Raw genomic sequence first — 24,635 nt, 5'->3', positions numbered from 1 at the left:
ATCAAATTTTCAATTACCGACTATCACGAGCACAGAGAGTTGTCGAAAACGTTTTCGGGATATGTGCGGCTCGATTCCGAACTCTTAGGAGACCAATTGATGTAAGACCTGAAAACGCAAAAATCATTGTCCTTGCCATATGTGCACTGCACAATTTTTTAATTACGCGCAAGTCAGTTTACATACGCAGCTCAGACGTCGATAATGACAGAAATGGTATTTTGGTACCAGGAAATTGGCAGTTGGAACTTGGAAGAAATGGGGGACTCGCCTCAATCCAACCAAGTGGTGCCAACGGTCGGCCCACAGACAATGCTTTGGAAGTACGTGAAAAATATATGAATTATTTTATTACCCCACACGGGGAAGTTCCTTGGCAGTACGATAGGACAATTCTTCATGCCACATTTTAAATTAAATTCTTTATTTCAAATATATTTATCTGTTTTCGCTCATTGCACGGTTAGAAATTTCAGGCACAATTTCAAACTTTTTAAGTTTTCAATTCAAAATATTTTTTCATTGCGTTTCTGTCATTGCAATTAATTCGCTCCCTTTGGGTAAAGTATTAAAATGTACTAAAAGGTTTTAAAAACTTTGTTTTACTATCTACATGATAACTAATTGTTTAAAATTTAATTTGAAATTTCTAACAATGTATTTATATCGTACCATCAATAATTTTATATTATTTATAAAAACTCTTGAGTTTACATGCAAGTACATTAGGCTGGTCCAAAACAAGAAAAGTCGGAATTTTAATGCACTCAGCCCCTAGGATTGTTCTATATCGAAAAAAGTATACCCCTATTTTTTATTTTGAAATCAAAAAATATTAAGAGGTCGCTCAAAGTTTCCCATATATTTTATATGAAAAAAGCAACTCCGTAGAAATGGTATAGAATTCCCGAAAAACATAATTTTTCCATCGTAAAACTCTGGTTCTCTTCAGAAGACTTTCAATAATAATACCCAATTGTTTACTTACCCATTTTTTAATACTAACGATTTTTTATTGGCCCAACCATTGCATTTTTCTGGGTTTTTTGCGGACCTATAAATGATAGATACTATGGAAAAATGGTTAAATAAACAATTGGATATTATTATTGAAAGTCTTCTGAAGAAAACTAGAGTTTTCCAATCGAAAAATATTGATTTTCAGGAATTCTATACCAATTCTACGAAAAGTTGTTTTTTCCCATATAAAATACATGAAAAACTATCTCTAAATATTTTTTGATTTCAAAATAAAAAAATAGGGGTATACTTTTTTCGATATAGAACAATCCTAGTGGCTGAGTGCATTAAAAGCATTTTTGGATTCCCCAGAATGTACAGCCTACTACAAATGATCGCACCTGAATATTTTTACCGATTTTGGCTATATTTTTTTCTTGAATGTTTATTATATTTTTTGTAAAAGTATAGCTCATCATCTAACAAAATCCAATAAATCCAAATTTCAAACTGTACACAAAAATTACAAAAATTTCACAAACTTGTCATCACAATTCCAATGTTTTTATAACAGCTGGTTTCACCAGATGCATTTAACTGGAAATTAACTTTAATTTAATTTTTTATTTAATTATTCTTATTATTTATTTAATTTAAACTTAAATTTTTTTTATTATTTAATTATTATTTTTATTATTTATCTAATTTAAACTTTAAGCAACTAGATTTAAACTTTGGGCAAAGAATATTAATCTTAAGGCAAATAAAATTTAACTCTATTGTAGTACTGAACAGTGTTTGAAAAACTGAAAAATACACTAAATAAAGCAATTACTAGTTTTTCAAACACTGTTTAATACTGCAGTAGAATTTAATTTTATTTTCCTAAAGATTAATTTTATTTGCCCAAAGTTTAAATCTAGTTGCTGAAAGTTAAAATCCGTTTACTTAATGTGACAATGCACAGTGGCCAATTTTTCGAAAAAGCTGGCCAAAAGTCGAAGCGTGGTACAATTGTAATCAAACCTTGTGTATTCGTCTTTATTTTGGTTGCTGGTTTTAAATTTCACCACATAATTTCGAAATTATAAATCGCTGCTGTGTACGCTTAAAATAATCAGATTTTTAGCAAAACTAAGGTAGTTAAGTAAAAAAGGTCATTTTATATAATGCGATGTAGCGGTTAGCAATATACGCTATCATTCCGCAGGGCCTGGGTTCAAGCCCAGTTTCCGACCAACATCAAAAAATAAGAAACAAACAAGTTTTTTGTAATAAAGTCGCCTTTTGGCAAGCAATGGCAAACCCCCGAGTGTATTCAGCCATGAAGAACAGCTTCTCATAAAAATAAAATCCCCGTTCGGATTCGGCGTATAACTTTTGGTCCCTCCTCTTTGTGCGCCAACATCAAGGCGCACGCCACAAATCGGAAGAGAAGCTCGGACAAACACTAACGAGGTCTAAATGTTTGTTTCTAAAAACCTTGATGTTCAAATTTACACGGGAACTGCGGGATTTTGAATGAATCAATAAACAAAACATATATATTAGTTGGTACAGGAATATATTTTTAAAACAACAATTTTATACACCGTCAGACTCGCAGTCATCTGAAGTATCCAAGCTCGTATCTATATTTACTGATGGCAATTCCGCATCCGCATTTACAACAGTTGATAATAATTTAATGGCATCTGACTCTAATATAGTAGTACTTTCTGACATGATTTAAATTCTAAAAACATCCAATCTTTAAAACATCAAAATCTTGACATAAATATTTTTTTACATAATTTAAATCTTTTAAACATAAAAAAATTAAGAATAGCGTATAAAAACTGATACCCAAACTACAGTGGCGGCTGTGGCAGGTGGTTTTAACCAAGGTGGATGGGAAAAACTTCAATATATATGAAAAAGAAAATTAGACCGCCCATCTCGACCACTCTCGTAACTATTTTCCTAATCCATCATAATGAGTAAACAAAAAAAAATCAATCCGTGAATTTCTATGTCTTATGTCAGTTTTTAGATGGCGTGACTATGAAAAAACATGTTTTACATACTCTAGATTACAATGTCCATGAGCGGATGCTTGAAAACTGTTATTTTTTTAAAGATAATACCACGATTTTAACAACGACGAAAACTCTAATTTACGAAAAGTTTAGAGCGAATTGCTAGCAACAGTCACTTCGATCTCCTGTAACACTAAATGCCTTAAGAGAATCGACTTGTTGTCTCATAACGATACGCAGTAGAGCCCTCCTAACAATATAAGATGGTTATGCATACGAATGCACCAATTTTTTTTGGACTTTTGGCCAGGATTTTCCAAAAACTGGCCACTGTGCAATGCTATAATTACAATTTCTTTGGTATGCTATACTTTTATCAAAAATTAATAATATTAATTTGTTTGAAACCATATATTTACATAATGATAGTGGCGTCGAATTTGCCCATATCTATGTATATTAGACTGCATCACCAAAAAAAGTTGCGGTTTTTCCACCGGGATTACAAAATTTATTATATTTTAAGACGTCCACCAAAATATTTCGGAAAAATATTAAGATTTTAGTGAGCTGGACCGATTTGAAAACACCTCCAAAAATGGAGTTTTTTTATGAATAAAAATAGTTTCTTAAAGAACTTTTTGAAAATTTTTTAAGCTTAAACCGTTTTGACATTTGAGGGGATTTTTGCAAAAAAAAAAATCTTAAGAAACTATTTTTATTCATATAAAATTCCATTTTTAGAGGTATTTTCAAATCGGTCCAGCTCACTTAAATCTTAATATTTTTCCGACATATTTTGGTGGACGTCTTAAAATATAATGGATTTTATTATTCCAATGGAAAAATAGCACCGATTTTTTTTTTTGTATGCACATTTGGGAATTTGGATTTTTTATTAAAACTAACATACATAGTTTTCAAAGCTGTAATAAAAAAAAACTGAAATACAATAAAAATGAACGGATTTTATTTAAACGGTTTAGTATTCACATTTATTTTTTTTTGCTGTTGGAAAGGTTTGTACCAGAGAGATGCATGGATACACTCAAATTACATTTTAAGTCTCGCTTTCTTTTCACATCTGCACACACTCGCACTCATTTATTTCCAAACATAACGTGCGATAGCATTGAAAAAACATTGTCGGTTGAGTGAATAATTCACACTATCAAGTGCTCGATTCAAATAACAAGTGCTTGATTTGAAAAACAAGTGCATGGCATAACTGCTGTAATAAAAGTATCAAAGAAAAAACATTTGTAAATACATTTTTTTTTTTAATTTTATAGGTTTCCTAACTGCATATTATAATGCAAAAATATCAACTGATTAAGGGCATCATCATTTGACAAAAGGTGGCATCTCTTGTCAGAAATAACATTTCCAGCAGAAGAAAAAACTCTTTCCGACAATGCGCTAGTTAAAGGAGTGGCTATGGCCCCTATTATGAGTTGCATTCGATTTTCGACTGTGGTCGAAAGTGCTGAGCGAACGAATTTTCATTTGGTATTATGACGTTCATTCGATGAAGAATAGCGCTATTGTGAATTTCGCTCGTTTAGGTTGTTCACAATAGTATATTTTTCACCGCTGAGAAGCTTTGTTTACAAATCGAGCAAACTAAATAGTGTGCTTATACATATTTATGTAAATTTGTTCTAATTAAAATGAAGTAAAAAAGAAAGCAAGTTTATAAAAACGTGGTAAAATGAGTACAACGAGTTCTGGTTCAACGATTCGTCAGAGGATGAGAGCTTAGTAAACTGGCCAGGAGTAGCAAATGTTTAAGAGGGTTTAAGTTTATTAGTCTTTCGAATATATTTTGATATAAAATATATTTAAGAAATTTGTCTACAGATTCATTAAAAAGTTCCGACCATCTAAAGAAGCGTTTGTGAGCCAAATCTATTTAAAATATTTTAAAACTATCAACAGCGCTACGATTTTGTTCTCAGAGATCGCGCCAACAGAGTATTGGGATTTTCTTTCACAAGTAAAACCAGCTTTTCGAGCTTGTGTTTAGTATTCACGATGTTAGAACTGCATGAAATTAATAAAAATTGTTTAAAATTAGTGTCTAGCCGCCAAAATGTAAGAAAACATATACAAAATCATACATTTTTCACAATTTTCTAACACTTCGCTACACCATGGAAAGCAAAATTCTGTTCGACAGAAAATTCGATACTCAACGAAAATTTCGACACGCTTGCATAGCTCATAATACGAATTTCACTTTCGATCTTCGATAGCCAGCGAAGATCGAAAATCGAATGCAGCTCATAATAAGGGCCTATTACTCTACGACTGAGTTTATGCAGCAGCGGCATTTCGCATTTGTGTACCTCCCACGAATTAATTATATCGAAGTCCGTATGAAAATATACCTCAATATTTTCATATCGCCGCAGCTCTGCAGTAGCTTTATCAGTTCTGCTCACAAAGGTAGGTTGTTTAAGAAGACCTGAAAACAGCTCAAAGTTGTCTGAAGGTAACAAAGGTGTATCCGCAATTAGTGGTTCCATTGTACTGTCAGAATTCTCAGTTAACGTTCTCATAATTGGTAAACATTTCTCTTTTGTGTACCTTTGCTCAGATTCGGTAAAGTTCTTGAGCTCTTTTGCTGGCGGGTATAAAAAAAGCACAATTTTGTGCAAATCTGTTAGTTTTCAACAGCAACTATTTTTAAATAATAAAGCAACTTATTTTTATAAAGCCGATGTCTTCTGAGGTAACATTGCATTTCTTTTGTAGACTAATTATATAAATGTACGTCAGGTTCATAACTAAATAATTTAGTAAAACTAATATATTTAAAAAAATACTTCATCAATATCCATTTTTTTCAAAATTGTCGTATTCTCTACTAATTGTTTGAAGTCAATGGGTGGCATTCGATTGCTCGACTTGCTTTTCATAACAGCATTTTTCACTCGCTTGACTCGATTTGGAAAGAGGCATTGATATACCATATTTGAAATCAAATGAGTACACTGCAGCTAAACACTGATTTCAAAACTAACTATGAATCTCACTGTTTGTACGGTGTTTCTCACTAACCTTGTAGAGTTTACAGCAATGAGTTCATACTGTTTAGATGGAAGTGAGTAAACTCATGCTGTTGTCTGGTGTGTACATATTTTGCATTTGACATTTCATATACATACACACAGTCATGTGAAAAACAATAGCTTCCGGGCAGTTTTTTGTATTTTTCTTTTGTTTGTTTCTTGTTTATTATTTTTTTTTTTTAAATGCAGCTAATTATCTAACAAAACCATAAGTCCAAATTTCAAACTTTGTAGAAAAATTATAAAAATTCAACAAATTTTTGCAACAAAAACTAAACTTTGTATTAGAAACTTTTAGAAAAATTCTAAGTATGCAGCTTTATAGGCCATTAAATTCTAGCTTAATAAAGTGCAAGTTTCACGCGTCTAGAACTCGCGTTGATACCCTCAAACTCACTTCAAATCTGCATTTTATTGAGCAAAAATTTAATGGGGTATAAAACTGCATACTTAGAATTTTTCTAGAAATTCTTAATAAAAAGTTGGTTTTTGTTGTAAACATTTGTTGAATTTTTCAAATTTTTCTACAAAGTTTAAAATTAGGACTTATGGTTTTTGTTAGATAATTAGCTGTACTTATAAAAAATAATAAGCATGAAACAAACAAAAGAAAAATAGTAGAAACTAGTAAAAATGTCGTGTACCTATTATTTTTCACTCAATTTACTCAACAAAACTCTCAAATATCAAAAATGGAGTTATCATTTGTATACATACTATGTATGTATGTACCTAGCAGCACCCATACATATGTACATATACACACACATATCGTGATCAGTACCATCACATAAGTTCAAGTGCTTTGGTACTTACAAATATGCCTTTGCTTCTTACAAAATAAGTAACGTCAGTACTAAAATACTCCCACTTCGGATTATAAACGTATAACTACGGTGATTACAATTACTTTTAAAATACTGCATATTATATCACAAAATTTGTCGTTTGCATTTTTAAAAATAATTGCAAGTAATCTTTTTGTAGTTTAAGTAAAAATTGTAAGTACCAATACATCAGTATGGCTGTATTCTTAAACGCATCAATGCAAAGCATCAGTCTTTTTTATTTCCATACCAGTATCCAAATTGCTTAACTTTATTTAAAATTGGTGTTTCTTTTTTTTACTTTTGCAATGATTTAGAAATGCAAGATAATGATGCTTTGTATTAATGTATTTAAGAAGACAGCCGTAATGATGTACTTTTACTTGCACACAATATTGAAACGAAATATTTTTAAAAACACAAACGACAAAAAAAGGAAATATAAGGACCGTAAATATACTTTCAAAATCCGAAGTGCGAGTGTTTTATTTCCTACTCCTTGCACATATTTTGGAAGTACATATGTTTGTCTGTAAATACATATGTACATATGAACATAAATATGCATTATAAGATTATAAATCACATTACAAATATGGCTTTGCTTCTTACAAAATATGTAACGTCAGTACTAAAATACTCCCACTTCGGATTATAAAGGTATAACTACGGTGATTACAATTACTTTTGAAATACTGCATATTATATCACAAAATTTGTCGGTTGAATTGCAAGTAATCTTTTTGTAGTTTAAGTAAAAATTTTAAGTACCAATACATCAGTATGGCTGTATTCTTAAACGCATCAAACTTACTTGAAAAAATAATATTATCAAAATGAAATTACGAGTATGAAGTTCGTAGTGAATGGAAAAATAAAAAAATATCGAAAGAAAGTTGAATTAATAAGAACTTATACACATGCATGTGTAGCTACAGCATTATAAGAATTGTATTTCTGCTTCTGTTTCCTTCTCTTGGAATCTGAGTACAAGTTTATATATTTCTGTTTTAAATTCGACAGCTAATGCAGGGAACTTTGTGAGCCACTCGCGTCCATTTGCTGTAACGAAACTGCCTATGTCATCCCAAATATCCGACTTGGAAGCTTCCTCCGTGGTCTCCAAAGCGCGTTCTACTACTTTAATATACGACGAATCGTCATTACGGCGTCGTTTCGCGACAATAGTTGGTGTCTGAGTGTTCTCATTTTCATCAATGGTATCCAAAGTACCCAAGTCATACAAGGAAACGAAATTAGTAATACAATAGAACAAAATATGTGTACTGTAAATGATGCATACATACTTCTGATAAATTTGAAATTGTTGGTGCCTCCAATCGCAAAGTCGGTTCTAGAAACTTTAACAAATGGAAGATTTGTGGTGGTTGCTTGGTAGAAGCTCCTTGTCCACTCTTTGTTGAATTCATTTTGTTTAAAGTTGTCTGTAATAAACATAGATAGCAGGTATGCTTTTAAACAATGAAATATAAAATGTCTCGGACCGTGGATACATACCCGGAAGGAGCAACGCAAACTGTTCCACTTGTTTTTTATTTCGGACGGTACCATCTTCATTTCGCCAGCTATCTCCTTCCAGAGCGCCTCCCGTAAATTTCGATCCTTATAAGTTGTAGTAAGAATATTCCAGGTTCCTTCTCTTAGCTGTACGTGCTCGTTCAATTTCTCCGTCTCGCGCTTGTCCATTTTTCTTCGAGTTTCCGGATTCTCTTGCTGGTCTGCTATCATGGGATGCAGATGCGATGATTTCGTAGCTTTCTTCCTTTACTGGTAATTACAGTATTGCAATTCAAACAGAAAATATAGTTTTTATTAAAAGAACAAACTCTTACCAATGTATTGCAAAAATAGCACAATTAGTATCTCACTGCTGCTTTGTATGTTTATTCTTAAAAAATGCGGGAAAATGTCAACAGGTTGTCAATTTGATTTGTGATGCCATTTGACAATATTTTGATTGACAAGCACAGACTGTGGTGTTTCCACTGAGTTCCCTGTTTCTGTTATTAAAACTTTTGTCATAGATTGACAAAAGATGGCAATGGCACCAAATGGCAAGCGTTTCCATTAATTTGACAAAATGTGCCATTGAATTTGACATAGCGAAAACCGGCCATTATGCTAATTTCCTGAAAATTGACATAGCCACATATGTTATCAGTACCGTACTTATGGCGAAAAGTGGTAAATATTGGAAAAGGGGGCGTGGCACCACCTATACAAACTAAAATTCTGATATCGCCTTTCACTGGAACCACTTATGCTAACGACCTAAAATAATATATGCTATCAAAACCGTACTTACGGCGAAAAGTGGTAGATTTTGGAAGAGGGCATGACACCTCCCATACAAACTGAAACCTCATAGCGCTTATCCCTAAAACTGCTAATGCTAACGTCCTGAAATTTGACACAGGAACATATGTTATCTATACTGTACTTCCGCGAAAAGTTGTAGATTTTGTAAAAGGGGGCGTGGTATATAAACTGAAATTCTCATATAATTTTTCTTTGGAACCGCTTATGCTAACGCCCTGAAATTTGACACAGCTATTAACGCTATCAATAACGTGCTTATGACGACAAGTGGTAGGTATTGAAAACCTCCCATACAAAGTGAACTTCTTATTTCGCTAAATCTGTGTAACCGCGTATGCTATCGTTCTGAAATTTGACACAGCTGCATATGTTATGATTACCGAACTTATGGCGAAAAGTTATGCGTATTCGAAAGGAGGATGAGGCACCTCGCATACAAAATGTAATTTCCTCGCTTATATCTGGAACCACTTATTCAATTTCTAAGTTCCGAACCCGCCCACCCCGAAGTTTTTCATAATTGTACCGCGGGCTCGTGGGCCCCGAAATTTATCTCTAAAAAAATCACATGTCTTTTAAATTAATTTTAAATAAAAAAAAAAACATGTATAAAAAACGAGCATCCTCTGATTATCTCAATAAAACATAAGAAGTGCCAATTTTATACAACTTTTTCAAGGAAGATTTTCTCAATTTGCAGAGGTTGAGGTTTTATCGGGAGTATCGGGAAAAGATTTTGGTCCCGTTACGTCCGTAAAATTTTTACAGACCATCCCGATACCGCCCATCCCGGCCATTTTGAAATCGGTACCGTGGGTCCCGCGGGTCCCGATATCCCGCGCCCACCTCTAATTGAGATCTATCCTTAAAATTTATGGTCAGATTTGCTGCATCTTTAGAACACATAATAACAATATAAAATTTGGTGCAACGGTAGCCCAATCGTGTGATGCAAAAATATTGGGCTTTAGGCTCAATCTTGACAAAACCCCGTGTAAAATTGCCGTTAGAGAAGGAAATATTATATTTTGTTTTACAGCTTCGAGTTACTTAACCTCCACCGATTCTTATAAAAAGAAAGAGGAGTCCATGCAGACGTTGACAATTTAGATTTAACGTTCCAGACCAATATAGTCTGAATTGGTATTTGTTTAACATATTAGTCAGTGAGGAACCGTTAGGTATCTCATCAGTACGTACAATTACATATGTATGTATGCACAGTTTTTATAAATGAAAATTGGGGTTTCTTTCTCGGTATAGTTTCGAAAGCTACTAAATTGTAAATTCGCTATAAATTTTGTTGGTAGGGGTGGTAGGTGGCACCCTTTTAAAAAAATATATCCTTACTGCACATCCAGAGGCCAAACCCTTTCATTTGACACTTCATTTTTGAAAATCGGGAGAACGGTGTAAATATCATAATTTTAAACCCAATAAAAAAATATGTCCTTACTGCACATCTAGAGGCCAAGCCCTTTCATTTGACACCTCATTTTTGAAAATCGAATGAACGGTGCAAATCTTATGCAATTAACAAAATTGCCTTCACATGGAATAGTATCTCCATCCACACCAGCTTTCCGCGAATATTTGCCGCAGCATTTACATTCACCTATGAACGAGAACGACAGCAGTGAACCTTCGCGAACGCATTTTTTTTATTTTTTTTTCGTCTCTCGGGACGTTTATTTCAAGGCGAATATGGTTTACGTCTTCTCATAATAATTATATAGGCTTTTTATTTTATTTCGTCTCTTGGGACGTTTATTTCAAGACGAATATGATTTACGTCCTCTCATAATAATTATATGGGATTTTTATTTTTGTCGTCTCTCTGGACGTTTATTTCAAGACGAATATTATATACGTCTTCTCATAATAATTATATGGGCTTTTTATTTTTTTCGTCTCTCGGGACGTTTATTTTAAGACGAATATGATCTACGCCTTCTCATAATAATTATTTGGGCTTTTTATTTATTTCGTCTCTGGGGACGTTTATTTCAAGACGAATATGATTTACGTCCCACGTTTTTCTTAATGTAATTGGTACACTTACAGCCGATTTCACGAAATTTTTTAATTGCTGTTTAATTTCAATTTAAATTTTTATTAAATTTTGCATTTAAGTTTTACTCCTTTCACCAATACACACGTGGCCTTATTAAATTTTTCTGGCATAAATGAACTAATGCAGCTTCGAAGTTGAAATTTGGCGAAGTAAATCGCCACGTAAATGCCGTGATGAGATGACCAAATTTTGGACCATCGGGTTACACCCACCTTCACCGCCCATACAAGAAGTGAGTAAATCGTATACGTATTTATATAAATTAAGGTTGCAAAAGTGGTGTAACACATTTACTCAAAAACCTCTGGACCGATTTTGACGAAATTTTCACATAAGACATATATATTTGGAGAAGGTGTAAATTATGTTAGTTTGCTATCCGGTAAATACCTATTAAAAAATTAATTCAATTAAGTTAAATTAATTACTTCAATATCGAAATGGTGTGGAAAAGGATTTATTTCTAAGCAACATGTGGGAGGGTTGCCATCTGTTTTAAAAATTCAATTAAACATGAACATGGGAATTAGGTAACTGGAATACGTACCACAATATGGGTGTCAGGCGAGGTTGGTTGTAGTCTAAAAATGTGTACACGAAAGCGTCAGAAAAAATTGGTTTAAGAAAGTTTACCTTTTAAAATTTGTTGATGAGGGTTGCCAACTATTTAATTATTTAATAACTTTAATGAGTTACCACAATATGGATATCAATCGAAAGAGTTTTGAAATGCTTCATTTCTAAACTACAGGTAGGAGGGTCGCCATCTGTTTAAAGAGTCAAACTGAGCTTGAATTAAGGGAATTAGGTAATTTAGATATGTATCACAATCGGCATCAGACGAAAGAGCGGGAAGCTTTTAGTTTGAAAATAATATTTTGACGTGGGTTGCCAACTATTTGAAAATTCTAATTTAATTTAAATAATCATAAATTATAAGATATATTAAAATATGGATGACAAACGTAAGGGTGCAATGAAACCTTTAGTTCGAAGATTTAAACTTTGCCTTTCCCCGTCTCCAGTGGCAAGTACATATTTCCAAACTCGATTAAGAAATTTCACATCAATTATTTGAATTTCACTTTTTAAACAGGTGGCAACCGTATTATATATAGTTAAAAAATAAAATAATTTTACAATAATAATTAAAATAATTGGATTGACACCCATATGCTATAACCCATATAACTTTTTAAATAACTTTAATATTTTGAATTTAATTTCTACTACATTGCAACCCTTTTCTGAAAACTAAATCCTATTGCACTTCTACATACCAATCTCTTCAATTCTCCGTGCAGATCTGGTGACGGTGGGTTAAATATTTTACGTAAACATCTCCGAACTCGATTATTTGCATTTGATTTTCTAACATCTGGCAACCCTTTCCAAAGAACCAAAAATGCGTAAAAGCAAGTCCTTTAATATATATCGTCGTTTAAAGTACAAACCCGCGTATCGTCATTCTGCAAAACCGCGTAACTGACATTGGCTGCCAAAAATTGGATTTGCTCACACAAGCTCTTGGCTCAATCCTTATCCATTCGTCCGGAAATATATTAGCCAGAAATGCGATTGCTTTATTAAAAACGAGAACCATTTTTAAATATGAGTGTTTCTACGCTCTAGAAAATAATTTCTACAACTTCACATACGCGGTTTTGCATTTTGCTGATACGCGGTTTTGCATTTTGTTGATACGCGGTTTTGCACTTTAAACGACGATATATTTATAAATAAATATATTTAACGCTTTAAGGGCCGTTAACGTATCTGTGTTGAGCTATAGTTTATTTATGTATTTCATTCATTAGTTAAACTTAACTACAGAAAATTCCATAAAATTACTTCAAAATAGATAAGTTAACGGCCCTAAATCTCCGAACTCGATAAATAAGTTTTAATTCAATAAAAGTCCCATATGATTATTATGAGAAGACGTAAATCATATTCGTCTTGAAATAAACTTCCCCAGAGACGAAAAATAAATAAAAAGCCCATAAAATTATTATCAGAAGACGTAAATCATATTCGTCTTGAAATAAACGTCCCGAGAGACGAAAAAAAATAAAAAGCCCATATAATTATTACGAGAAGACGAAAATAATGTTCGTCTTGAAATAATCGTCCCGAGACGAAAAAAATTAAAATCCCATATAATTATAATGAGAGGACGTAAATAATATTCGTCTTGAAATAAACGTCCGGAGAGACGAAAAAAATAAAAGGCCCATATAATTATTATGAGAAGACGTTAATCATATTCGTCTTGAAACAAACGTCCCGAGAGACGAAAAAAAAATAAAAAGCCCATAATAATTATTATGAGAAGACGTAAATAATGTTCGTCTTGAAATAATCGTCCCGCGAGACGAAAACAACTTTTCCATTGTGCAGTAATAATTATAGAGCAATATTTAATTTTATTTCTTATAATCGTTATAGTCTCTGGCAGCTACATATATGAACGCACGCTGTTTGGTCCACCAATATATACGCGTACGAACAATAGTCGAAATTTTCTCTACCTAAAGCTGAAATTACTCAAGAACGTAAACCTACCGGTACGTAATCCCGAGTCAGCTGACACGATCTGTCTTACCAGAGCGCCATGTAAATGAAATCTCAACACCGCAGAATTTTTCTGTAGTTGTAGCCCGTAGCGCAGAAATCTGCGGAATTTAGATTTTTCCGTGTCAGCTGATTTCTTCCTTCTATAGATGGTTGCCACTTCGTCAGTTTCGCAAATGGTAAAAAAGGTATAATTTCCTATTCAAAATACGTTTAAAATATTTGAAATTTACTATTGAATAAAGTTTTTTGTTGAAAACTAATTAGTTTATATTTAGCTACGATCTATTATAGCACGAAAAATTGTAGTTGAAAAGGTAAGTTTATGAAAAGGCATTGATGAGTGGCAACACTGTAGTAAGCAACACTGAGGGCTCCAGTAATCGACAAAATTCTGCGTATACAGACTGCGTTTAAGTATACGTTCTGCGTTCTTGACTAATTTCAGCTTAACATTCGCGAACGCGAACCATCTGGACTGGTTTTATGCTTCTCGTTCGCGAAGGAGAATCAACACAGAATATTTTATCAGTGTTGCCAGCTTTTGATTTTCAAAAAGCACCAAAAACTTGGAAAAAAGCGTTTTACCACACTAAAAGCACCAAATGGTTTCAAATCAATTGATGCTTTTTTCATAACAGTTTGTATGTATTTAACAAAAACAAAAAATTAACAATATTTACAAGAATGCATACATAAATCAATAAACTAAACTTTTTCGATCATAACGATTGAAAAGCCACATGCTATAATGACGCATGGTTACGACGTAATACCGAAGTATTGCACATTAAAACTGATATATCTCAAGAAAGAAAAATCGAATCCCAACAAACGAAAATCATGCCCTAAGTAGAAATGAGGAAAAAAAAATTTTGTTTTCATTATATCGTCGGTCCCTACGAAGAGTAGCACATTTCACTATTCGCGTGGAAGACTAGCACATTTCACTATTAGCGTGGAAGACTAGCACATTTCATTATTCGCGTCGAAAAGTAGCACATTTCAGATTTTTGCGTGGAAGAGTAGCACATTTCGTTATTTGCGTGGAAGACTAGCACATTTCAGATTTTTGCGTGGAAGAGTAGCACATTTCGTTATTTGCCTGGAAGACTAGCACATTTCAGATTTTTGTGTGGAAGAGGGATACGCAAGGCAGTTCATATAAGGTTGTAGCAGCCGTTAAAAAAAAAAAGTTACATAAATATGTATGTTTATACTATAATTATTTTTCTTCGGTCATGCTGAAAGTTTAGTGTTGTATATGGAGCCTTTTGGCCGGTTATTACAAGTAAAATAAACGTTTATTTTTCCTCCTACACCTTTCGACATTCGCGTCTTTCTCAGGGAATCTTTATTTATAAATAAATACGAAAAAACATATACATACAGTATCATATCAAGAGGACCCCGTTTCAAAGTGATATTATTTATGTTATGTTTATTTATTTACTTAAAAAACCTTCAATTAAAATAAAGTTAATTCTCTTAAAAAAATCCATATTGGCCCAAGTTTAAAGCCCAGGAGAATACTAAAAAAACTCAACAAATTTTCAACAACGCAAACGCAAATGAAATATTTTCCTTCGAAGAACTGTCCAAATATTTACATTGGCAAAAAATTAAGATATCACATGTACGGAAAATTACAATAAAAAATAGCAAAAATCAAGTAGACATGGCAGTAAAATACGACTTTATGCAAAGCGAGAAGAAGTTGAACCTAAGAAAAAAAATGTTCAATGGTCAACCATGAAACACTGTGAATTGCCTAAAGCTTACAAGGGAAAAATACCTTTAAAAAAAAGAAAAGTGGATGATATTCAACAAATGATTAGTAAACGGTATATACCGTCTGAATTTCATGATTTTCATAATACAATTAAAGAAATATAGAATAAACGTTTGAATTTTCAATATATATTATGCTTTTATGATTTACTTTAAACCGGAGACGTGCAGTTTTCGCGGCTTAACAATCTGAAATATGCTACTCTTCCAAGCGAAAATCTGAAATGTGCTAGTCTTCCACGCAAAAATCTGAAATGTGCTAGTCTTCCACGCAAATAACGAAATGTGCTAGTCTTCCACGCAAAAATCTGAAATGTACTAGTCTTCCACGCAAATAACGAAATGTGCTAGTCTTCCACGCAAAAATCTGAAATGTGCTAGTCTTCCACGCGATTAGTGAAATGTGCTAGTCTTCCACGCGAGAATCTGAAATGTGCTACTTTTCGACGCGAATAATGAAATGTGCTAGTCTTCGACGCGAATAGTGAAACGTGCTAGTCTTCCACGGTAATTTGAGATGTGCTACTCTTCGTTGGGAGCGACGATATAACCTCAAATATCGCCAAAAACCGTGATTTTGGCACTTTGAGGTTAGGATATCTCAAAATTCGAATGCTAGAGCAACTGTGCGGCACCAAGAAACCATGTGTTTTACTCAGGTGGTACAAAAATAAAAATTTTTATAAATAATTAGAAAAGAAAAAAAGAAATACTTTACTACTCGCATATCTACTAGCATTTTCAACGCGAATATAATTGAACAACGTGAATTTGCAAGTTCAGCTTTTTATCAATCATGGTTGTATTTAAGTGCATTTAAATTTGTAGATTTTTGTAAATTCAGTGCGGCCACAGCTTTAAATATTTGAAAATTATTTCAGGTTTTAAATATATGAGAGTAATTTTAGTTCAGAAAAAAAGCACTAAAAAAGGAACTAGGCACTAAATGATTTTTTTTGGCGTTTTAATTTTCAAAAAGCACTAAATCTAGTGCTTAAAGCACCAAGTTGGCAACTATGTATTTTATACCTTCACCTTCGCGTTCGCGTACGAAGGTGAGTGAATATTACCGAACCCTGGCTTTTACCTTATCTGCCATTTTGTGTATGCCATGTTTGTCGATGACGTGGCCGCAATAAGATATGCGCATTAAGGCTGGGTGACTTTGTAGTCACCGCATAACCGTACAGCACCATTACTTTTCGTACCACTACGACTCGGAAATTTTTTTATGGAAAACCTCCGCCAGCAATTTACTTTCTTCCGCTGAAGTTATTCGCTTAACTTTGGTGTCGCGCCGTTATAGCAACTTTTTCAAACTGGTGTCCACCTCAAATTCCATCGAAACATTATTACATCGCATTATTTTTGCACGAGTGGTATCGGTACTTCCATTAATTTGGAAAATCAACTGTTTGTGTATTATTTTCCATACCTGCTGAAATTTGATGCAACTGCCTCTTGTCTTTAAGGCATACTTTTCGGAAGTACCCTTTTATTTTACAAAAGTTACATATAGTCTTTTTATGGTGAGAGGTAACAAGATCAACGGAAATTAAGTCAATTGACATTATTACCTTTTCAAAAGCGAAATAAGGTAAAAAAAATTTGAAAATAAAGTCATTGACGCTATTTCCTCATTCAAATGGAAATAGCGTCAACAATATTTAAAGTACATATGTCGATGCATAGAAAAAAATGTTGTTCTTACAATAAACATTGCCCCGTAAGTGTTGTTTATTAATAAATGACAAAGGATATTGCCAAATCCTCAGTGTGGTGTTATTAATCCACACACAATCATGAACTACCACCAATTGATCTTATTAAAAAATTTAAAATTACGAATAAAGTAAAAACAAGATGCGAAAAACCAAACGCAGCTGGAATAAGAGAAATATTTGAAGAAAGGGTGTAAAAATGATCCAGAACTTGCAAAACATGTTTCGTTTCCACAAAAATTAAGCGAACACTATTAAATAGAAGAAACAGTCCATGTCCAAAAACCCCGGGGGAACACTGAAAGAATTCTGTGTTTTATATTAGCATATTTTGAACGAATTTGGAATGTCTAAGGTGGAAAAGAAACCAACCTTTCTATAAGGAAACAATTATAGAAAAGGAATTTTCTTACACTGTATTCATGTCTCCGCTAGCAATTTGTGACGACATCATTTAAAAGCAGCTAAGGAGAACGACGACACTATTTATTAGATGGCACAATCAAGCCAATGAGCGAAAATGCGGGTATAAACAATGAATGATTATTTAATATCGGAACCGAGATCATGTAAGTTATTTGATTGGTTTTTACACACTTTTGAAACACAAATTATATGCTTTTTTACTGCAGACAAGTTGTTGCCAAAACACACAAAAAAAACATGGCTTATCCGAACACTGTGCGCGGGACGAATATTTTAAGATGGAAATTATTTTCGTCTGCTCATAATAATTAATGGGGTAGTCCACCGTAACGGGTGGGACAATTGTACAGAAAAAATTGTACTTTCTTGTTTTAAATTTAAGTATAAAAAACTTAACAATTCTGTAATTTGATAGTACACCTAATTCTCTATTATATGAGATTTTCTAAATACGAAAAATAAATCCAACTTAATTTTATATCGGAAAAAGTCTGACTTATTTTTTCTGTCACGGGTGGTACAAAAAAAGAACCTGCTGTTTGGAGCAGATATATTTTATGGAAACTTTGCGAGTTTATTTCACTTTTCTGTGTGAACTTGATGTCTTGAAAAAAAAGAACCACAAATACTAACAAAGCAAAAACTTACACAAAAATTATTGCTTTATTACAAAAAAATTTGAAATTCCTCTGTCCCGGGTGGGACAACGTTTGTTAGGGGTGGGCACGTACGAATTTTTATATGAAAAGGAGCTTTTAGTGTGGTCCATATTTGTAATGTCTGAATAAATCTCCTGCACTCAAACTTACTAAATGCACTCATTCGCTCACTGCAGCTTATATGTATGTATGTATGCACATACTATAAATATTACGGTTAGCCTAAGTATATATACTTGAGCATTGTTAAAAAAAAGCGCAATTTCTGAAAAAAAATCGCCCAAAATCGCCAATTTTTTTAAATAAAATTCATGAAATCGATCTAACAAATCTTTTATTTTAAAAATGAGATTTTGTTATAATATATATAAAAACAAATATAATACCTTTAATAATAAATAACACAAATCACTTATATAATATTGATGTACAAACAATTTTCTTTAAAAATACGCATACTTTCTAAAAAAAATTTGTTTCAACACATTTTTCAATAGGACTGCGCAATTATTAAATTTATTATAACTCATATTAATTGATTAATCGCACAATCCGCTTTTAAGAGCTCGGCGCTAAAAATTAAATAAAAACCTATAATAAGGTTAGATAAGCTATTTCCTCTGTTTCTTCAAAATCACTTACGGTGTCTGAATGATTTACATTTCTGTTGTTGTCATATACTGAGCTATTCAACCTTGATAACATACTGTTTGATATTGGAAACGTTTTGCAGCAGAAATTATTAGCCTTCATACATATAACACTTTATTCGAACTATTGAATTCAGGCTTTCCAACCTAATCCTATTTCGAAACTTAGTTTTTGTTGAATTCATTACGGAAAAAACACGCTCAACAAAGCATGTGTTGCGGTTTTCACTCCGCAAGCAATTATCCAGAATTCTTCAGAGTCAGATGAAATGGTTCTGAGAAAAGTTATTCCATGGGAAAGCTAAAAGATTGAAATATTCAGTTTCCACTGCTTTTTTTTCCTTCAAAGTCAAATAGTGAATTGGCAGGTCCCTGAAACTCGCCCTCTTGTGATTCACACACTTTTCTAGTGACAAAATCTAAGCTTTTTAAAAGTATTTAATTGACTAGGTAATCGTTTCAAAAGTTATTCGATTAGGGTAATTAAACATTTTTGAGTCTTTTAATATGCTTCTTATGTAAGTCAAGTTTATCACGCAGTTGATTAGCCTCTTCTGTAAAATTATCATGGAAAACTAAGTTTTGTATATTTTTATAATTGAAAAAAATTTATTTGAAGGGAAAAAATTGCCAAAAATCGCCAATGGCGATTTCCTAAATTTTTACGCGCAAATATCCAACAAAAATCGCACACGTTTTATCTTAGGATACTTAGTGCATTATATATGGAAGAAAATGCCTAGCACCGTCAGCAAAAAAATTATAGCATTTTCAGTTTAAATTAACCTATTTTTAAATTAAGTGAAGGTGTTCTGTTTTTATAAAAATATAGTTTATTCCTTAACAAAACCCGTGTAAATCCAAGTTTCCGAAATTGTGGAATATTTAAAAAAATTCAACAAACCTTCGTAAAAATTTCGAGGTTTTTTTTGAAAATTCTAAAAAATCAGTCGTAGTTTTTAGCCACTTGAAACTTGTACTTTATTCTACTAGAACTGCATACTCAGAATCTAATTAAAAAAATCGAAATTTTTACGAAAAATTTTTTATTTTTTTTTTTTTAATTGCAAAAATTTTTAAGGCAGTGGCACTCGATGTTACATTTGTACAGATTAGTACATTTTTATATTGGGCTATTGCTACAAAATAAAAAAAATGGGAAATTTTTTTGTATTCAAAAGATTGGTACAATACAGCGACGTTGTATTGAAAAATTTCAACAAATTAATTTTCGTGATTGAGATAAAGAAAAATATTTGGGATACGATTTAATTTTGGGAAATACCCAATCGTGTGGCACTGCCTTTAAACTTGTATTTACACGGATGTTGTTAAGGAATGAACTATAAAAAACTAACCAAAATTAAATAACAACAAAAATAATATTTTAAAACTTGTGAAAATTTGGTGCGGCACAAAAAAGTTGCGGTTTTTCCGGCGGGATTAATAAACCTAGTATATTTTAATATTTCTAGCAAAATACGTGAGCTGGACCGGTTTGAAAATACCTGTAAAAATGGAGTTTTTTTATGAATGAAAATAGTTTCTTAAAGGATTTTTTGGAAAAAATCCCCCCAGATGATAAAACAGTTTAAGATTAAAAAATCTACATAAAAATCTTAAAAAAATTTTATCCACGGAATCATAATAATGAGATTTTTTATGCTGTTTTTTAACTTTTTTCAAAGATTTGTGTAAGAAAAACTGGAATATTTGCTCCAAAACTTTACCGATATAAACTTATGAGAGATCAGTGGAGAGGTATTTGTTGACCCTTTTTATTTCTTTGCATAAAAACTCATTCACGTCACGTCACGCTCTTTATCAAATACCAACACATCTTAATTCAACATGGAATGACACGGTTTATCTTACCTTCCTCTTTGATATTTTGAATGAGCTTGTTCGCAAAGAAATTAAAAGGGTGAGAAAATACCTTACCAATGATACCTCATAAGTCTAAATTGGTAAGGTTTGGCTGAGTTATTCAAGTTTTACTTAAACCAGTCTTTGAAAAAAGCGCAAAAACAGCATCAAAAATCTCATTATTATGATTCCATAGAAAATTTTTTTTAAATATTTTTATGCAAACTTTTTAAGCTTAAATTGTTCAGTCATCTGAGGTAAATTTTCAAAATGTATTAAAAAAAAAACTTTTTATTAATAAAAACCTAAATTTTTGAGGTATTTTCAAATCGGTCCAACTCACGTAAATCTTAATACTTTTGCGAGATATATTGGTGGAAATTTTAAAACATAATAGATTTTATAATTCCAGTGGAAAAGAGTACCGTTTTACTGTATATAAGTTGACTATTGTTGGTCCACCAACTCTTAAGAGCACCTGCCTTCTTAGAATCAAACGCTAGTTTCCAGTTGACAGTAGCTTTAAACCACTACTTATTAAAGAGAGCAGTATTAACAAACAATTTAATTACTGGCAAATATTTTTCTTACTTTGGTTTTCCGATACAATAAATAAAGTTTAATAGGCAAAGAAAATGGTAGTTAAATTCAATTTCAGCTATCGTTGCGTTGGTGTACATACAAGCCGAATGTTGTATTTTAATTGTCAATTTAAGGTTGCCACACTTTCACTTCTCGTTTTAATAATAAGGCGGTGTTGCAACAACTATGATTACTGGACCGCGCTATCATAGTACCACAATGCCACTAAGTGCATTTTAAAATTTTCAGGCAATAGCCTCATGCGATAATCGATTATATTTTTTGTAGTTTGTGTGAAATATTTTATTTTTATCAGTAGTTTTCTTTTAATCAAAATGTGCTGAAATTAAAGTGAAAATAAAAAAATATTTTGCCAGAACCCCCCCCCCCCCCCCCGAAACAAAATCCTGGCTACGGCCCTGAATGGGTATATAACTCCATACCTAGAATTATTCTGAATAAAAAGCTTAAAAGTTTTGGGTGTAATTGTTAAAGTTCGATTAATTTTTATAATTTTTGTTCGGAGTTTGAAACGAGGATTTATTTGGTGCTGGTTTTGTAATGTGTTAGACTTAAATAAAGAAACATAAACACTTAATAAACAAAAGAAAAAACCCAATCTGGTAAAAATGTCAGTTAACCCTCATCGCTTCTTTGTGTACAACCATATCGTCACCTGAGTGGAAGATCGACTTATATCGAAAATCACGTTGATTTTTGGCAGTTTCACGTAGATCCTGCCATTACAAAGTATGTTCGACAATTACTTTTTGTATGGAGAAAATGAGCAAAACCTTCAACTAAAAAAATTTCCAAAAATCAACACGATTTCCTAGCAACTTTGTTATACCAAAATTCAATTTGCTACATAACTACACACTTGGAATTTTTCTTTAAAATCTGATAATATGTGTCAGATCTGTTTGTTTACGAGCGTTTACACAGGCACCCTGAAATTGTGCATATGGAAACTGTGCATACGAAATAATGCCTATGAAAAAGCCGAAATAATGCATATATGCACAATTTCGGTCGAAAACCGCAATAATGCATAATAGAAAAACCGAAATTATGCATATGCACTCTTTCGTTTGAAAACCGAAATAATGCATATGAAAAAAAACCGAAATAATGCATATATGCACAGTTTCGGTTGAAAACTGAAATCACGCAAATGAAAAAACCGAAATAATGCATATATGCACACTTTCGTTTGAAAACCGAAATAACGCATATGAGAAAAACGAAGTAATCCATACATGCACAGTTTCGGTTCAAAACCGAAATAATGCATATGACAAAAACCGAAGTAATGCATACATGCACAGTTTCGACTCTAAACCGAAATAATGCATATGCCAAACCGAAATAGTGCATACATGAAAACGAACTTCTTTCTGCGTAGGCGGCCTTCGGCCGCGCTTAGGGATTATAACCCTTACTAAGTAGAATTCTCCTTTCTGTGTTGCTGGAAAAGAAGGGCGGAAGTATTTTTGCGCAGAACTCCTTTCTGCGTAGGCGGCCTTCGGCCGCGCTTAGGGATTATAACCCTTACTAAGTAGAATTCTCCTTTCTGTGTTGCCGGAAAAGGGGACCGAAAGTATTTTTACGCAGAACTTCTTTCTGCGTAGGCGGCCTTCGGCCGCGCTTAAGGATTATAACCCTTACTAAGTAGAACTCTCCTTTCTGGCGGCTTTCGGCCGCGCTTAGGGATTAAAACCCTTACTAAGTAGAACTAAATAATTCATATTAGAAAAAAACGAAATTATCCATATGCACACTTTCGTTAGAAAACCGAAATAATGCATATAACAAAAACCGAAATAATGCATGCATACACAATTTCGGTTCAAAACCGAAATAATGCATATGTGAAAGACGAAGTAATGCATACATGCACAGTTTCGGATGAAAACCGAAATAATGTATATAACAAAAACCGAAATAATGCATGCATACACAATTTCGGTTCAAAACCGAAATAATGCATATGTGAAAGACGAAGTAATGCATACATGCGCAGTTTCGGTTGAAAACCGAAATAATGCATATGAGAAAATACCGAAATTGTGCATATGCATACTTTCGTTTTAAAAGCGAAATAATGCATATAAAAACAAAATCGAAGTAATGCATATATGCACAGTTTCGGTTGAAAACCGAAATAATGCATATGGCAAAAACCGAAATAAAGCATACATGCACCCTTTCGGTTGAAAACCGCCAATACTGCTTAATAATAATTCATATTATAGATAAAGCACTTACACAATTTAATATATAACACAATTTTATTAAAAGCAGATAAGTTCTACTATATATTCTTAGCAATCACTCGAAATGTGAATCGCAAATTATTGGACAGTACTTTCATCACAACATATTTGAAACTAACTCAAAAAATTTACTATAAAAAAGATATAGATGTGTATGTATATACAAAGACGAAAAAAAATTCACTTAAAACAAACAGGGCGACGTTATTGATGCCAAACATTGGGATAATCATTACATTGGGTCACTGATATAAACTTCATTTCTTTTCACAGTAAATATTTAATTCTGATAGCATCCTTAAAGTAACATCTCAAACTTACAAGATATTTTCCTGGAGATTTTTACCCCACAAAATTTGTTTAACAAAATTCCTTAACTTTAAGTACAATAAAGTGCAAGTTTGAAGTAGCTAGGAGTTACCGTTAATTTTTTAAACTTTTTTTCTTACGGTTTTACGCATTTTTTTTTTACAAAGTATGTTCGATAATATTTTTAAAATAGAAGCAAATGACCAGCACACATTGCTCTTTATTAAATTCAATTTTAATGAACTACAAAACTTCAAACCAATTTTATTTTTTTTTTTTAATTCTGATTCTGATTAAAAAGTTTGAAAGTTTGGTGAAACTTGGCAAAACTATTTTTTATAGTTTTTTGCACAAAGTCGGAAATTTGGATTTAAATAGTTTTTGTTAGGAAAAGAGCTTTACTTCCATAAAAAAATACAAGAAAAATAAAATAAACAAAAGAAAAATAAAATAAACAAAAGAAAAATAAAATAAACAAAAGAAAAATA

General features: G+C 32.5%; 2 protein-coding genes across 3 annotated transcripts in view; both read right to left on the bottom strand.

Moving 5' to 3' along the window:
• The window catches only part of LOC118747676 (iron-sulfur cluster assembly scaffold protein IscU), a 280,428-nt gene that overhangs the window by 60,128 nt on the left and 195,665 nt on the right, over positions 1-24,635 (bottom strand). The window lies entirely within an intron of this gene.
• Positions 7,754-10,608, bottom strand: LOC118747692. Its single transcript, XM_036481767.1, has 2 exons — positions 8,398-10,608; positions 7,754-8,324 (listed from the first exon to the last, which is right to left on the bottom strand). The coding sequence occupies exons 1-2, from the start codon at positions 8,626-8,628 to the stop codon at positions 8,136-8,138; spliced, it is 420 nt and encodes a 139-aa protein (XP_036337660.1). The 5' UTR covers positions 8,629-10,608; the 3' UTR covers positions 7,754-8,135.

The sequence above is a fragment of the Rhagoletis pomonella genome, unplaced genomic scaffold (assembly GCF_013731165.1).
Source record: "Rhagoletis pomonella isolate Grant_MI unplaced genomic scaffold, Rhpom_1.0 Rhpom_scaffold_00001, whole genome shotgun sequence".
In the NCBI taxonomy this organism is placed as follows: domain Eukaryota; kingdom Metazoa; phylum Arthropoda; class Insecta; order Diptera; family Tephritidae; genus Rhagoletis; species Rhagoletis pomonella.
This window is presented reverse-complemented; position numbering and strand designations above follow the sequence as displayed.

What these genes read in the sequence shown, in the direction of transcription:
- LOC118747692 (XM_036481767.1), bottom strand. Translation starts at nt 8,628, where the DNA reads ATGATAGCAGACCAGCAAGAGAATCCGGAAACTCGAAGAAAAATGGAC. An exon ending in GTTTGCGTTGCTCCTTCCGG is followed by an intron (nt 8,325 to 8,397) that starts GTATGTATCCAC and finishes TGTTTATTACAG; the next exon opens with ACAACTTTAAACAAAATGAA.